The sequence below is a fragment of the Channa argus genome, chromosome 14 (assembly GCF_033026475.1).
Source record: "Channa argus isolate prfri chromosome 14, Channa argus male v1.0, whole genome shotgun sequence".
Taxonomy (NCBI): Eukaryota; Metazoa; Chordata; class Actinopteri; order Anabantiformes; family Channidae; genus Channa; species Channa argus.
In genome coordinates, this window is record NC_090210.1 from 21,447,540 (window position 1) to 21,464,538 (window position 16,999).

General features: G+C 42.1%; 1 protein-coding gene across 2 annotated transcripts in view; it reads left to right on the forward strand.

Annotated features, from left to right (window-relative positions):
* Window positions 1–16,999, forward strand: part of tmeff1a (transmembrane protein with EGF-like and two follistatin-like domains 1a) — a 79,521-nt gene that overhangs the window by 44,569 nt on the left and 17,953 nt on the right. The window contains exons 4-6 of one of the 2 annotated variants that reach the window (XM_067529180.1): window positions 7,761–7,790; window positions 13,841–13,937; window positions 14,932–15,080. In XM_067529180.1, the coding sequence (XP_067385281.1) occupies window positions 7,761–7,790; window positions 13,841–13,937; window positions 14,932–15,080 (276 nt within the window). The remainder of the gene's footprint in view (window positions 1–7,760; window positions 7,791–13,840; window positions 13,938–14,931; window positions 15,081–16,999) is intronic. The other variant, XM_067529182.1, reaches the window with a different exon arrangement.

Below are 16,999 nucleotides of genomic sequence, written 5' to 3' on the forward strand. Positions count from 1 at the left end.
GACGTTTGCGTACGAAGGACTCACAGGCAAAGTGACCCGTTTAGTCACAGGAGGTGATGAAGAGCAACTTTGAAGCTTCCTCTGTTTACAGATCTCGTCTTTGTGTGTTCAGGATAATGAGTTTACTAGGAGTTACAGACAGGACAGACACAGTTCGGTCAAAGACGCAAGCGATCAAAGAAAAATCTGTATCTTCACAAAGAAATCTGATTAGTGCCTTTTAATACATTTATGCGCATCCACAGCAGTAATGTGATTACTTTAAATCCTCATCTGTTGTCTAAACACCTGGTCAGTCATCAAGGCTCATATTTATCAAGTGTCTTAGAAACTCTGCTGTCAATCAAAGTAACAGTTCTAAATTAAGAAATTAGTTAGTTTAGGACTAAACATAATCCTGAAGTAGCGTTTAGTTTTGTTGTTGGTTTCTTTGTAAGTAATTCCTTTAACAACTAACATCACTGTTTTACAGCACACACATCCCCAAAGTTGAAACTACAGTGAATTATGTATATACATTTTTAGGTTTGTAGATTTATGATCATAAAGCATAGGTCACAAACAAGATTTACTAATATCCCTTCTTCATACAAGCACTGATGGTAAGCGTGGCTCCACCCGGTGAAACCAGAAGAGGGGTCTTATTTGAACTGAACTTTTTGCCCCCGTGGTTGAAGCTTCATGTAAAAATAGCTCTTCAGAACCATGGACAGTGCTTTTTAGTGTGTGTGTGTGTGTGTGTGTGTGTGTGTGTGTGTGTGTAGTTTACTGTAGGTGAAGCGCTGCCCAGGTCGGCACTGAAACAAAACAGAGAAGACTGAAAGCTTGACCACAACACTTACTTTGGTTTTGTAGCTGCAAGTGCAAACAGCGGTTTCAAATTAGCGGTTTGTGTTTGTGCGTTAATTCTGGGTGGGTTGTTTTTTACGTTGTTATTTAGCCTTTCAGGGGCTATTTGCACGGCTAAATCAGCGAGTTATATTATTTTTAGTTGCTTCCATCTGCCACCAGGCCTGAGGAGTAGTAGTAGGTAGAGGATCATGGGGGATCTGAATAGGTGAGTTACCTCAGTGCAAAGTGGTACATGGTGTGAAAAGTATTGGAACCTCTGCTTTAAAGCAACAGATTCCTGCAAAGGAATAAAACGTGTAGAGGCTGATTTTTTTTCCCCTTGTTAGCCACAGACACATGGAGTTTACTGCATGAGGACAGTTCATATAAGACAGCTGAAAAACGTACCAAACAGCCAACAAGGGTAAAACTAAACTTGTTCCATTCAGAAATACCTGCACGGTAGCAGCGTATGATGCCGAGACCAGGACAAACACTGGTCACCATCTGTAAATCAGACCCATGCTAAGGCAGAAACAAAGCGCTAACAGGTTTGCATTTTTCTCACCCACCCAGAAGACGCCCTGGACATCTCTGCAGACCAGTCAGGGTTTATGTTTTCAACTCACTCTTGAGAAATGTGTGGAGGAAACTTATAGTAACGCAGCTGTGGTCTTGGTGGTGGCGGTCAACTCCATCTGCAGGGGCAATGGCCTGATTTCCCAGGAGGCACCGCCCGGCGCTCTGCTCTTATTACCCGTTACACCGGGATCCAGCGCCTGCGATATGCCCTTCGCTTCCCCTCGCCTCCCTCTTGTCCTTCTGCAATTTCCTCTCCCTGAGATTTATGCTTCCTGTAATTGGAGCGTTCGGCGGCTGTGAGCCGAGGCGATGGGGCGAATGCTCAGCCGAGTTTATTTCCCCAAGCAGGAGCAGGAGAGGAGGAGAAAATGCAGCGATTTGGCTTCTCTCAGAGAGCAGACAGTGAGCTTATGGGGGCTAGGAAGGCTGAGCCCCCTCGCTGGGATCTGATCACAGGGCAGCAGTGGGTTTAGCTTCACAGCTAAAGGTTTGATCCTCTACTATCAGCCTCAGGCCACAGTTATTACTCTTTAAAGCTTGGCTTTTTGACTTTTTTTGTCCTGTTGAAAGAGTAGAAAGACAGAAAGGATGAGACAGACGCCTGCAGCAAAGAGATTTTACACAGTAGAGTTAAAGGAGGAGAATGTGACGTTAAAAAACTTTTTCTCCCTAACCCTGGCCTTCTCTTACCTTGAACTTTTTATAACCTTGTGAGGCTGTTGTACAAACCAGGATATTAAAAATGCAAAAGAGTAAATCAAAGTTTCAGTGGGCCGGAAAAGCAGGTTGATGATTTCAAATGCTTTCCAGAGCATCCAGACCAGAAATGTTCTACTGCATGGTAGTGATGCGTGGTCCACATACACAGGTACACAGTGTATCTGATTTCAGACGCTGGCATGTTAAGCAAAAGTGGAGCAGTAAATGAAAGGGGAAGGGGCGGGGGGGGTTATTGTTACACATAGCGAGGCATCCGTGTAGTATTCCAAATAATTTAATCTAAAACCCAACTAAAGCTGACAAAAAGCAGCCTCAACAAGAGTAAACTAAGTTTCACTCCATTCTGTGGAGGGTCTTATCAATTGAAGCTCTCCTCGAACATACCGTATCAATGATAGACAATTTTTTTTTGCACCAGTACAATATAAATTATTAAGCCATGATTTTAAAAGCAGGTCTGAGATGAAGGGCTTTTCAACTGTAGCAGCTTAACTGAACTAGAATGTTTCCAGCAACCTGAACTTGTAGGTGTCAGTTGTCACTTTTCAGTCACACAGAAGAGTCCCACCATGCCGCTACCTCATCCGCCTGCGAGTGTCTAGAACTTCCTGGGGGCTGCCAAAGTGTAGCTCTCAGAACTTAATTTCCAAACCAGGCTGAGTGCGATGGAAAGCAGAATCTGAATTAGGGGGTCAAGTTCAGTTCTGACTCACTAAAAAAAAGTCCTATGTGATTCCTGATGACTCCATGCAGATCTACAGAAACTCCGACCATCTGCCTTTCCCCTGACTTTTTATCTAATGCTGTCGCAGGTCAATATTTTAATCTGTCCAGTACTTTAGTTTATCATCAAATACTTGCTAAACAAATGACATTCCCATCAGCCTCAGCTGCACTGTGGGATCCCTTCAATGGCCTCTCTCTGGTCTTGCACTTCTTTCCAAAGGTCAAGACTGAACTTTTTCTCCTTAGTGGAACAAATTTTCTCTGTGGAATTGGTGTGAAATGACCCTTTAAACAAACAGAGCAGAGTTCTTTAAGCTGCAACTTAACAAAATTTCAACTTGCCATTGTCGGCAATTGGCAAAAAAACAAATGCCCTTGCTGGTTTCTGTCTTTTAATATTTCTGAACAAATCATTCCTAAGAGACTTTATGTTCCCAACTGTAAACTGAACAGAAAATTGAAGGTGGAATTGGTTTCTGAGTGACCTTTGTTTGCTTTTGTTAAACTGTTTTGAATAGTTTTTTTTTTTTTTAAACCGGTATATTTTCTTGTAATAAATGAAATTGTCACACCTGTCTGTCTTCATCTCTGTCAAGGTCAAAAGACTTTGAAAGAGGCATGAAGAGCAAAAATGTAATGGAAAACACAGACTTCCTTTGAGTCAGGATTCACCTTGTCAGGGCTCAGTTCATTGTTTATTAGGTTTCAATTCAGCAACAGTGGGAGAGACTATTTAAGCATATACGTATTGAGCAGGTCAGTTCTGCAGCCAAAACGGCCGTCACTCATCAAGGCAAGGACTCCACTAGACCTCTGAAGGGATGCTGTGCTATCTGGCACCAAGTCGTCACTGGAAGATCCTTGAAGTCCAGTACGTTGTGATTTGAGGCCTCCATTGATCTGACTTGTTTTTTCAGCATGTGCCAAAGACAGAGAGTCAGGGTTGTGTTCCTTAAACCACCCTTGGAGCATTTTTGAAGTGTGGTGGACGGCATTATTCTGCTTATTCTGAGTGCTCTGTCTCCGTGACTGGGTGGATTTGGTCAGCAACAGTGATTAGTTACGTGGTACGTTTTGAAGTAACATCTAGATGAAGGGCAATACCCGAGATTTTTGTTGGAGAATCTTACCCACAACATCACACTGCCTCTGCTGACTTGCCTTTTTCCTGTTGTGCATCCTGGGAGACCCTGATTCATCACATCAGGCCACCTTCTTCCAATGATCTGTGGTCCAGTTCTCAGTTATCAGAACCAGCTTTAACGTTTTGAGAAAATTTCCCACATGCATTATGAACTTGTTGCCGTTTAGGCGCTTCTGTTCCGTGGGCCTCTTTTGGCAGATCCTGACCATCGAAGACCAAGATTATCTCACAAGAGCTGCAGTTTGAAACTTGATCTGACCCAGTCGTCTAGCCATCGGCATTTGGCTCCTCTCAAAGTCACTAACATCCTTACGCTTACCCATGTTGTCTGCTTCCAAAACATCAACTTCAGGTGCCAGGTGCCATTTTATTCCCCTCGTCGCTCACTGGTCATAATATTATGGCGGATCTGAGTATTACAAACAACACCGCAGTAATTTCAAGTGCAGGTTTCAGCAGAAGAAATACGGAGCTGCGGTAAAAGCTTCGGGCCGCTTCATTAAACACAGGGGTCAGGCATGTTTAATTTCGTCTGCAGGTTTTATTGACTCTATCCTGCTGCAGCAGCGTCTGATTCATCAGCTGCAACAAAGACTCGACTTTTAATCCACAAGAGGATTCGTTGATTTGTTGAGCTGCAGCATAGCTAATGGGTCCCCACAGTCATGAACAAAACCGCGTGGAACAAAGGCTGTATTCAAGTACTTTCCCATTAAGATTTTCGGTATAGTATTTCCATTTCATATTATTGATATAAGTATAAAAAGAACTGTGCTTAAAGGGTTTTTCCAGTTTTGTTTGTTTGTTTTTTTTACCAGATTTCAGTTCTTACAGTTCAAGTTTGTTTGTTTTTTTTAATTTCATAAGCTCTTTGAAGGTTATTGATCAGTGGAAGCTGGTAAATGTACAGATCTACAGTTCAGCTTACTCACAGGTTGTTTTTTTCTAATGCATGAAATTCACGGACTCAATTTAACCAGGAACCTTTCAACATATTCTACTCGTCTACCATGTTTTCTTCATTCCTTCCTGTGTATTTGCATTTCTACTCGGACCTAATGTCACTTTGCACAAAAACAATTGACCCTTCGGGCCTAATTCGAAGACAAAAAAATTTTAAATTAGCGGAACATTTAATTTGTGGTGCATTCGTGAGTGACTTATTTGGAACGTCTCTGTGCAGCAGGTGGTTGCCTCCGCTTTGCTTTAACACAGAAAAGAGCAACAGATCGGTGAGGAAAAAACCTGAAGTAATTCAGAGGTGTTGTGTACAGTTACCATAGTTACCTCTGTTCTTATCTTTGCCAACTTGGGCGTCCTTCTGCTCTTCAAAGCAGTTCCCTGGGTGTCATTTTAGAGGAGAAGATGGATCATCAGATACAATAACATCAGTACAGGGAGATTTAAGTGATTGACTGCCAACAATATTCATGGAAATTACTCAAAACATGTCACCCTAGAAGTAACGGAGGTAATGTTATGTGACATCAAAAGCATGACATGTTAAATTACAAATGTCACCATACTTCTCTTCTGCATCTTCCTAGTTTGTCTCAGCTGTCACGGGGGGTTTAATTTGGGTAACAGATTCATGCATATGAAGGCCAACTGCACAGAGGATTGTAGTACTCACACCCTTGATTTTTATAACACTGGAAAGTTATTACTGTGGCAGCTATTTACATTATTTACATACTATATACAGTATGTGTGGGCAGCTCTGAGTCACGTCACATTATGTAGCAGCAAAAAGATGATATTGAACAAACGCCCCCTGCTGGGGAGCAACTCGCAGCCTTATAAGTAACTAAGACTGTGTGAATTTTGAATTTTTACATTCAGCCACACTTACTCCTCTCGTGTCTGCTTCTGTGCTAAATCCCTCCTCACTGAATCAGCTCAGGGGGATTTTATCTGAGAAACGATCTCGTGATCTTATGTTAGAAATCTCACACACTTGAGACTAAGTGAGCAATGATGGGATTTGACAGTGGTTGACTCTCTGGCAGCACAAATAATCCAATGAGACTTGGTTTTGATCTTTGGACTGTATTACAGAAACCCCACGACTGGCAGATCCTATCTCAACCATTCGGTAACCATAGTTACTAGCGTCACGGCAGGATCTGACATCCAAAGTCGAACTTCATAAAGGAAAAGTGCTTTAGACGTGCTACCAGGGCCATGGTTATGCAATAAGCCGAGCAACTACGACCAATGTTTGAGTGGCTGCAGTGACACGGGGCCATGCTAAATTTGTTTCCATTTTGCTAAATGACATTTTTGAGTGACTGACACAGCATCAATATTTCAGTAGAAAGTATGTGATACAACAGCAGTTAGTTGGTGAGCGGGCTGCTTGCTGCTGAAGCTGTGTCTCAATTCAGGGGTCAAGGGGTCCGTCCCATTTCGAAGGCTCGTTCAAATGTTTCGGAAAAAACCTTTGGCAGTAACCTGGCAACACAAATTCCCATGAGTGGGTCCTTCACAGCCCAACTTATCGCAATGTTGTCAGTTTTTTGCCATTGAAAAGCCAACACGTTAACCACGGAACATGGCGGACACAGTGATATCCCGTCCCTTATTTTCCCTTAGCCAGTTAGGTTCCCACATACAATCGGTAAGGTGCAGGTGTCATAAATGTGAAACTCCTAGGCCACAACTTCACAGACTACAAGGCCTGCAAATGCAGAAGCACAGGGATATTTTAAAGTAGGGAAGTCAAAGGGAAGTTTAGTGGTATTTCTGTTCTTGTGCTACTCAAAGTAGAACCAAAAGAAGCAAGTTGAAACAAAGATGAAATTGAATGAAGTGAGATAAGACAGGATGCCTCAAGTGATCAGGACTTGCTTCTTCAACTCCGAACTCCGAAAAAGGAATTTCGTAAACTTCTAAACCTATAAATATGGGACTTTTTCCAGCACAGCCCTGTCCACTTCCAACCAGCCCGAGCACAGACAAATCTGAAGACCAAGCACTTTGTTAGTAGCAATATTTGTTAAGTAGGTCGTGCTTATTTCCCTCATCGCGGTGTTGCACCTTGTTCCACCTGCACCTTTCAAAAGGATAAGAAAGGAAAGTTTCAGTCTTCTTACATAATCCTTCAAGTTGAACATTTTCTCATTATCAAATGATCCGGGAAGACTTTTGTCTTTTTAGTGGGTTAAAGAGAGCTCCGCTAGCAATTTGTAACCGAACTCCTTAACATTTAGTCAATATCATCCTGACAGTATCATCAATCATCGATAATATCTCAGTTCCCTCCCTGAACATTTCACTCTTTCCACGAAAAAACAATCTGATCATGACTCTGTAAAGAAGCAGCAGCAGCTAAATGTGAAATTTAATTGATTAAAGCAGCCGGTGTCCATTTCTTGATGCAGTAGCAGCGGTGTGCCAGAAACTCCAAAGACCAGCGTCCATTTCTTAATTCAAGGCCGTCCCGCCAGGATTTATGCTGTCAGAGTCCAATTCCGGATGAAGCTGCACAGCAGAGACAAGGCAATACATGCAGCACAGCTACATTAAACATATGTGTGCTACCAGTGGCTCAGTTCACCGTCTGACATGATGCATGTGATCTATCAAGTCATGCTGGAAGTAAACCATGAAAATGGCTTCATCAACAGTCCTTCCATTAGACAAACTTCACAAAATGCCACAGGGAGAAGAACAATGTCTGTGCTCATGATCTGACCCCTTGAAAAGAGTTGAAATTTGTAACCGATAGTTGTTTCTGTTGTGTTTCTGTTCACAGATCCCGGCTCTGGTTCAGGAGATGGAGATGGTGAGTGTGTTTTTTTTTTTCTTTCTTTTCTTTCCTTTTTTTTTTTTTTTCTCTTCTCCTTCGGGCTATTTAAAGATTTCCAGCTTCGCGTCTGCTCCAAGTGAAAGTCAAACACAAATCAATTACAGCCGAGTCTTTATCTGCTCTCCACAGCCATTAAGTGCTTGTATTGTGAGTGTGTGCCGATATGAAGAAACTGAGGTCAGAACGTAGCTGAATGAAGCCCGAATGCAGCATTTGAGAATCTTTTATTCTTCCTGCGTGTGAATATTAGCTCTTCTAATAAAGGCCACATGGAGGGTTTCAGGCTCTGTTAAGTCCTCCCAGATGAACGGGCTGATATTTGCTGTCTTGTGGGAGTCGAGCTGAAATATTCACTGTTGCCAAATCTGGCAACAGAGACATTTTGTGACCATCTGTGAGCACCGACCACAGTGTTTGTTGTTTAATATGACTGCTGGGGAGGGGGTTTAATTGGAGGCGGCCTCCGGAGAGACGGTGTCTCCGCCATCTGCATGAGGGTGGAGCTGACGAGCTGGTGATTCCCCCACAGGCGATGGAGATGAATTATTAAACCCGACTTGAGTCAAGTTTGTTCTTGTCTCTAAATGTGCACACCCCCCCTGAGTTTAAAAAAAAACATCTACCTGTGAAGCTGTCTCCGCTGGGAGAAAAAGGGTAGTGACTCTTTTCAAATAAAGCCGTGTGACGTGAGATGTGGAGCACAAACGAGCTTTTCATAAGGGGCTGCAGCTAATGTTGTGACGCCCAAGCAAGTTGTAATGGGAGTGTGGAGAGGCAGGTGTGGTCCAGATGTTGGACAGTACTGTCAGGGTGCATGGAGGCGGCAAAGCAAACTGAAAAAAGTGCAGATTATGGAAAGACTAACGTGCAGATACAACATTTTAAATGAAGGCAATCAGTCACATACAAACACATACACATCATGCAAAAAACTCACTGACATTGGGGGAAGAAGTGTGTCTGATGTCTGACACAAGTGACACCATATTGGAGTAACGGGTAGGAGAATGCGTGGGGACATTTTGCAGACACGCTCAGCACAATGAGAAGCCCAGGATTAGGAAAACGTTAAATATAAATGCTAAATATTGGGTATGAGCTGGAGGAGATGCCACCTTAACCTCCACGCTGTTCAGCTGCTCTCAGCTTCCAACCTGAGCTGTCAGTTTGATCCTCTAACCTTTTCAGCTGACATCTAATTAGCCTTCCCCTGCCTCCATAATGTGAACGTTGTGTGTGAGTGTGTGTGTGTGTGTGTGTGTGCGTGTTGCCTCCGTGCTGAACCTTGGCGCCTCACAGTCTGCTCTGTGCAATATAAAGGATGTGATGGTGAGATGGATCTCTGTCTGGCTTTGATTGATCAGTTTTCAGAAACAAGCCGCTCTGTCTGAGCAACCAACCGTCCTCGTGCTGTTGGGACGTTTTCGAGCAAATCAGCCGAGTCTTTATTTTTTTCATCATCGTGTTCTGCTGTCATGTGTGGATGAAAGGACCACGTTTTTTTTTTTTTCTTTTCACAGCTGAGGGTGGTGACTGCAGAGACTGACAGGGTAAACAATGTGAGAGCTCAGACAGAAATGGTGGCAGCTTTGGACAGGACTGCTACTGTGACAGATGAAAAATGAGTCATATATAAGTTTATGTTGGCTACTTTTGATATTTGTGGGGGTTTTTGTGCACATTGGGCGTCTTCAAAAAGAAAAAGTTTACTAGCTTGTAGCCTGCGGTAAGACAAACTCCGAATATAACTCATCTCCTAGATTTGAGTTAATGTAGGTGTTTACATTTTGGAGAAAACTCTTTACTTGGCAGATTTACTCTTTAAGGGCTTGTCGACGGAGTTGAGGCCTGTATGAGGTGAAGCAGTAACTGTACATGGTCAGATACAGTGCAGTTAATTCTATAGTTTGTAAAAAATGTTCCACGTTGCCCCTGTTAAAACATATTGACGAAAGAAATGTTTGACCGCTGTTATTTATGAAGCAGGTCTTTAATTTGACCCTTGGTGCTATAGCAACATCACTGCAGGACCTGATTGGTCTCTACATTTTAAACAGTGTTTTCAACCAGTCAAGCAAGGAAAATCATCATCATCATCATCGTCCTTCAACAATTTATTCTGAATAAGACCTACAGCATTTAACAGACCTTGACCTGATTGCGTGCGTGCATGTGATTAACAGCCTTAGAAACTAACGTTTACCAGATGAACACAACGCCACATGTCACATTGTCTCCATTGTTCTTGTCATTTGTCCAGCAGTATTCTTGCTCTTTAGGTGAGTAGCTGGACTTATTATCTTGTGTTCACCTCATTCATTTTAAATATGGGGGCCAAAACATTAGAACCACCTCTTACTATCTTGCACTCTAATTCGACTCCACTTAGCACTTGGACGTCAATAAACCTGGTATTTTACGACAGCAGAAAGCAGCGGATTAAGTCACACAGAAGTTCTGCTTCCTGCTGTCATAACGCAGGTTTGCGGCCTGAATTTCTCTAAAGGTGCTGCAGTGTAAACACCTCTAAAATTGGAAATGTCCTCTCAGAAAACAGGTTGTGCTGGATGACTGGTTGGACAGTTTACATCTAGTCCCCCACCCGGTGTTGGTTTCTTTAACCATTGCTGTCTTTCTATTCACTGTGTTATACACCGGGGCAAATCTTTTTTTAGGCTCCACCGAGAATCCAACAAGTCCACCACTTGCAGTGTTTTTGTGCAGACAGAGGACATATGAGGGGCGTATGATGGGTGTAGTGGTCTTAGTGTATGGAGTCACAGCACGGGTGGAGTCATGGTGAAGTGGCGGCACCATGTTGTCAGCAGAGTCAAACACAAACAAAGAGCCTCTCTGCTGCAGATCCTCGACCATCGATCTGCAGCCTCCGAGCCCCAACCGAGCTCTCCGTGTTCGATACATCCACACGCAGCAGGCCAATCTGTCAGCCAGCAGGCGCACACACACACACACACACACTCACACACACACAAGGTGCACAAGCAAACACACTTACTTCAGCATCCATCTTCCGTCGTGTCCATCATGTTATTGCTCTTTACGTCTTCACTGCAGTGTTTCTGCAGCCACAACCAACCATTAGGATGAAGATGTTTCATGTTGTGTAAAATAATCCATCAGGCAGATGACGGATCGAATTTTTAGAGAATTTCGTCAACATATAATACATTTTATTTTGTTTTCTTCGGTCTGATCGTGGTTTCTCTATTCCTACTTTCTCTCCTCACTGTCCCTTTTTTTTTCTTTTGGTGTCTTGGTACTTCAGTGTTTTCTAAACCCTGGACCTTAGACGGACAATAAAAGGTTTTTCCCTGAGACAGGATCAGAAATTTAGTCCACCATTGATTTGTTACTTGAACAAAAATGAAGTTGCAACTATTTTGATGATTTATCATTTAATTCTCTCAATCATTTTTTTTTTAAGTGAAAGAAAAGAAGTAAAACCAAAAATGCTTCCTGGTTTTAAGAAAGTGTTGGGGCCTAAAATGCCTGACTGCATGACACCTTTCTAAAAATAAATGTGATGTGTTGCAAGTCCATGGGCAATTCAATGGCAATATTGGACTGAGGAAGTAATTGCAGCCCTGCTTCACTACATGTTTTCTTAATAAAGCTTGAATATGATTTTATACTTCACGTTATGGAATTGCTTTTTTTGGAGTAAATGATGTGGGGTTTTTTTTTTAGTCCACCTCCTAATCATTTGATTTCTTTTTATTTTGTGGCGGCGGCGAGGTGCAGGACAGTCATTACATTGGCTGTGGATTAATTTCAATCACCTTGATAGCACTGAGCTTTTCCCCTATTACATGACAAAATTACACTTGTTGAATCATGAAAATGGCTCTCGTGATGAAAGGCAGACGTGGATAATCCTTGCAGCCCTTTGATATTTGATGTTCCAGTTTTGTGCCGCCTCATGTGCTGCGAACTTACCGTGTGCTGCAAAAATGGACGCAGCCATGCGAGGTGACATTAAACACATCCCCTGGAATGATAATAATAACAATAATATCATAAGATAATAATGTGCGGCTCTGTTTCCATTTGGCCGATAAGCTCCAGGAGGCTCCTCGCACACTCAGCTGTGTCTGATAGAAAAGTGTGTGAGCCATTGCGTTGATGGTAGAAGCTGTGTCATCAGTGTTAATGGCACGGCAGCACTGACTGGAACAGAAACTGAAGCAGTGTGAGCTCGAGGTTGTTTTGGAAATGAAATTAAGTCACTGTTCTGGAAAGAAGTGCCAAAATAATAATAATAATAATAATAATAATAATAATAATAAAAGCTGATTATGTTGTTCAGGGATGAAAATATAAATACCCAAGGTTCCACAGAGACACAGGAGCTTTGACACTGACGGTCAATTGAAAAGATTGTTTTTAATGTTAAATGAGTAAAGACTGGTTCCAGAGGTGTCACAGGTGAATAATGGCACAAATTCCACTCTATGTGTTCACGTTCTCCAAAGCAAACATCTGAACTCCAGAATTCAACTCAGATTTGTTCATTGTTGTATGCAGATCATATTTGCAATAAGGTTTGCAGGTGTCCATGTAAAATATTTTAGATCCACGGTTCGTGAATCCAAACACGTTTCCTCAAATGTCTTTAGTTTCCCGGGTTAAATACGTTCTGTTAGTTGTGGAATAAAATAATGGATGCTGTAACAGTACAGAGTGCCAGCTTAAATTCGAGTAGGGTCACATCAATGTGAGAGTGAGTCTGTTTAACACAAAGTGCTCATATTGCAGCTTTAAAAATAATCGGACACTTTGCGATCTGAGCTCTGCGCTTGAGATTGAGGCGGAGTTGGCTGTACGTTCAGAGGTGACCAAACAAAAGGCAAGGCCCTTTTGTTAATGTAGCGCAAACTCAGAGTGCTTTACAAAAAAGGAAAAACAATGATAATAATGTCTGATAAATACATAAAACCGTCAACACATTATACTAGAAATTAATAGCTACATTAAAAGCTGTAAAGGGGCAAGACTTTTGCTGATACAATAAAATAGTCAATCGCAAATGTTGCTCAGTCAAATCCTGGAGAAACCAGAAAGGTTTTAATCCTTGTTACATTTACAGGTATATAATCCAATGACGTGCAGCTTGAAAACTAAAAGCTGCTTCTCCTTGCTTTGTGCAAACATGTTGGAAAGCCAGTGGACCAGTCCCAAAAGATACTTGTGGCAATCGAAAGGCAACTCGAAGAGCGATATCAGAGGTAGCTGCCATGATCGACAAAAGGTGCACACAAACTAGAAAACGACAAACCCGCTGGTAGACAGAGGAGCAGAGGTTGAGTCAAGAGTCGACCGCCAGCACAAGATGCAATCACTTAGTGAACCTTAGTGGAAAGTCCAGGCTGTCGAGTTCACGTGAAGTCAAGTTCTGTGGCCAAAAATCAACAAACCAAATAGGAAATTGTGTGGGAAAAAAATCACTTGTGACCCGAAGCACTTAATCTGTCAGTCATGGCCTGGTTCCATTATGCTTGGACATGTGTGGCTGCAAAAGAAACTGCTTCTGTGCTACGGTATTTACAGATAATTGTACTGCTGACAGAAGCAACAGTATCAAAACTCTTTGGACAGCATTTCAGGACAACAATCAAAATCAAACCATGATCTTAGTTGAAATCGAATGTGCTGAAGCACAGAGCCACAAGATCAGCTAATCACACCCTGATCAGGTACGAGGGCTTTTGCTGGTTTTGAGGGTTGAATGGTGCAGGCAACAATGTCTGACTATGGAGATTTAAAATGCAAGGTTGTTAATCTTTTGTAATTAGAGGATTTTGTTATGACGATTTCGTGTAGGATTGAAATGTCATTCAACCATGAGACTTATCAGATGCCAAAATAAAAAGGTGGAACAACTGCGCCTCAGAAAGTCATTGAATTATTTTCTTTCGTCACAAAACATTTTGACTAGTTGAGCCTTTACGATGACATATGAGACCTTGTTAGCGAGAAGCACAAATCTTTTTTTCTTCTTCTTGCAGACGATGAAGGTTCAGGCTCCGACATTGGAAAGAAGTTCACGAAGTGCAGCACGTGCAAATACGGAGCAGAGTGCGATGAAGATTCAGAGGACGTCTGGTGAGTGTTCGTCGATGTGAAGCCGAGATATCGATGTAATGATAAACAGACGACTTCTTCATTCTTTTAAGGGGACTGTCATCAGTCAGAACCCCCCAAACTTCCATGCTGAAGTACGTTTACTCAAATTAAACCTTTTTCGGCTTCATAGATCTTTTAAGCTATTAACAACGGCATAGCACAGACATCTGCATGCAGAATCTGAATCCTACACGAAATCCTAGTACTCACTACTTCCATCTGTACACGTATCGTAAGTTGGAGATTCGAGCCTCTTCTCAACTCGCTGCAATCACTGTGTCGTTCTTTAACTAAGAAGTTTTACAAAACAAAAGAGGAAATCAATCAAGTTTGGTCACTTGTCAGTCTGCAGCATGGGTTTAAAACACACTGAATGATACAGTTCATCATTTCAAAACATGTGGTTGACTTATTTTTAGCCACACACAAGCTTGAGCCCTGGCATTATTGAGATACTAGCAGCAGCCGGAATAAGTGGAACGTCACGTGTGAGCACTGAAAGTATGAATTGGCCTTTGTGCTGCTTTTACACACTTTGTCATGGTATAGAGAAATTCAAATGCTTTTGACTGTGGAGAGAAAATGTTCAAAACTAAATATGGAGCATCCTCTGCAGAGCTTTAAAGTGTCCACTCAACCTCGGTAGCTTATTAATAACTGACCATCTGCTAATGAGATGTTTGCGGAAACTATTTTACTCCTTTACTGTGAGAGTCTGTAAATGAAAATCAATCCTGCACACGCTGTGTTTTTTTATTTTTTTTATATGTGTGGAAAAAGTATTAAAGTGTAGCTCTCTTTATCTGCAGACACCCAGACTGTGGAAAATTAATGAGCTGTGTCTTCATTTAGAAGTCTGCGTGTGTCTCCGTTAATGATTTAGTGCTGATGACATCTGTGTGACAGAAACTAGTACTTGGCTCCAAACTCCAGGCAGAACTTCTTATTTTCCTCCCTTCCTCCTCCTCATCAGGTGCATATGCAACATTGACTGCAGCGGCCACAATGAAAACCCGGTGTGCGCCACTGACGGAAACTCCTACAACAACCCCTGTCTGGTCCGGGAGGCGTCGTGTATGAAGCAGGAGCAGATCGATGTCAAACACCTGGGCAGATGCCCCGGTAAGACAGAGCCTAATGAAACACACCACATGCCCCGGAGCGGGGCAGAAGCACATTTACTACATCACTCCAAATGACAGTGATGAGATCTGGGTGCAGGTTAAAGTGCTCTGGGCAAACTAAGCTCATCATCCTAAATCCAAGAATTACGCTGTAATAAAAGGGACTGTCTCCTCTTTGCTGCCGCACCATAAAGTAAAACCGTCCCCCTAACAGCAACTGTGCAGTCACTACTTAGCAACCAACGCCACACGGCAGCCGCGTTAGATTTCTCCACCTGCCAAAGCTGCGCAAGTGCAGGATTTCTGAAGGGTTAACGAAGGTAAATTTAAGGCTTTTAAGACTAGAACGAAGGTAATTCAACACCTTTGTTGACTATTATGTGACAGAAATATTCAATTACACAAAAGCCAGAATATAGTGGGAATTGGAACTGTGCATTATTTACAGTGCATTAAAATGAAAGCGGGCTTTCAGTTACACAGCAGAAATGTAAACTTGACACCTGAAGAGGGAAAACTAACACCAACGAACAGGTGAATTAAATAACCAACAAACAAAGTGTTAGTAAACTGTAACAAGATATGCAGGCAAATTAATACACAAACGCTCCATTGAATAAAAAAAGCAAACTGCGTACGGCAAACTAGAATGAAACACACCACACACATTAAGGAGGATCCTTACCTGCGATACTTAACCAGGTGCTCTTGGAAAACCCTCATGATTCCACCATACGGTCTTTTTGTCTGATGACCTCCGTCTGAACCCGGGTTAAATAAATGTGTGTAGACAATTCCCTTAATATTAATACATAAATGAGGAAATACATTTTTGTCTTCCTCCTAACACCTTCCCCCAGTGATAATCCTCTTGCAAATACTTAGGAGTAACGATTGATGCTCGTCTTTAATGGGTCCCTCGTGTAAAGGTTATTCGTAATAAGATAAAGCAACGGTGAGATTCGTCTCCTGTCTTTAAAGTCAGCCACCAAGAGTGTCATGTTGTACTGTAGCAGTCATCTGTTAAATACCGTATCTCTTCAAAGATAAAGGGCCTCGTTTCAAGCTGCTCCCAACAACAGGAGCATGCTTGAAAACAGCATCTACTCTGACTCTTTTCATGTGTTAAAACGAGAATTTGAGCTTTTGTGCCCTGACGGGCGCTTTAGAGTCCCTCGATTTGAAGGGACCGATCTGAAGAGCCTCTTTGTAGATCAGTCTATGCTGCTGCTTAACAAACATCAGGATGGGGCTACATGAGAAAATGTGGCTGTAAATTATGAAGATCATTTGTATCGACGGCCACAAACAGCTGTGGTGAACATAGGACCATCCCATGTATTTAGATCCACTTTTTATTTATCAAAAATTTTATCCAAAAGTTGGTCTATTGTCTGAGGTATACAGTAGGTCTAATCCAAAGATATTGGCCAATAGTATGTCAGTATGATATTGTATGGTATAAAGTGTGCAGGGCTTTTCTGCTAAACCCCTCACTAATACAGAAACCAACCTACAGTAACTCACTGAATCCAAAAGTTTGGTTTAATGTACATTTGCACTTAAAGTTTTTTGAACTCCTAAGTACAGTATTTATCTTCTTATACAAATATGCTCTAAAGCATCATGCTCTAAAGAAAATGGAAAACCAATTGATCATCTGATCATCAGAAATCCAGGTCTTCACTACCAAAGTCTGATTTTGACAGCACAGGGTTGTAAAAGTGAGTCATGGAGCAGTTGAAGCTCACCAGGCTGAAAAGGGTTGCAAAAGTGTTTCTAGAGAGTTTGGACTCGTCTTGTCTAATATCAGGCAGATGATGTACAAACACTCTACACCAGTGTCCCTCCTAAGAAGATGTCGACCAATAAAGATGACACCAAGTGCAAGGTGTGTTGTAGTCCAGGAGGTCACGG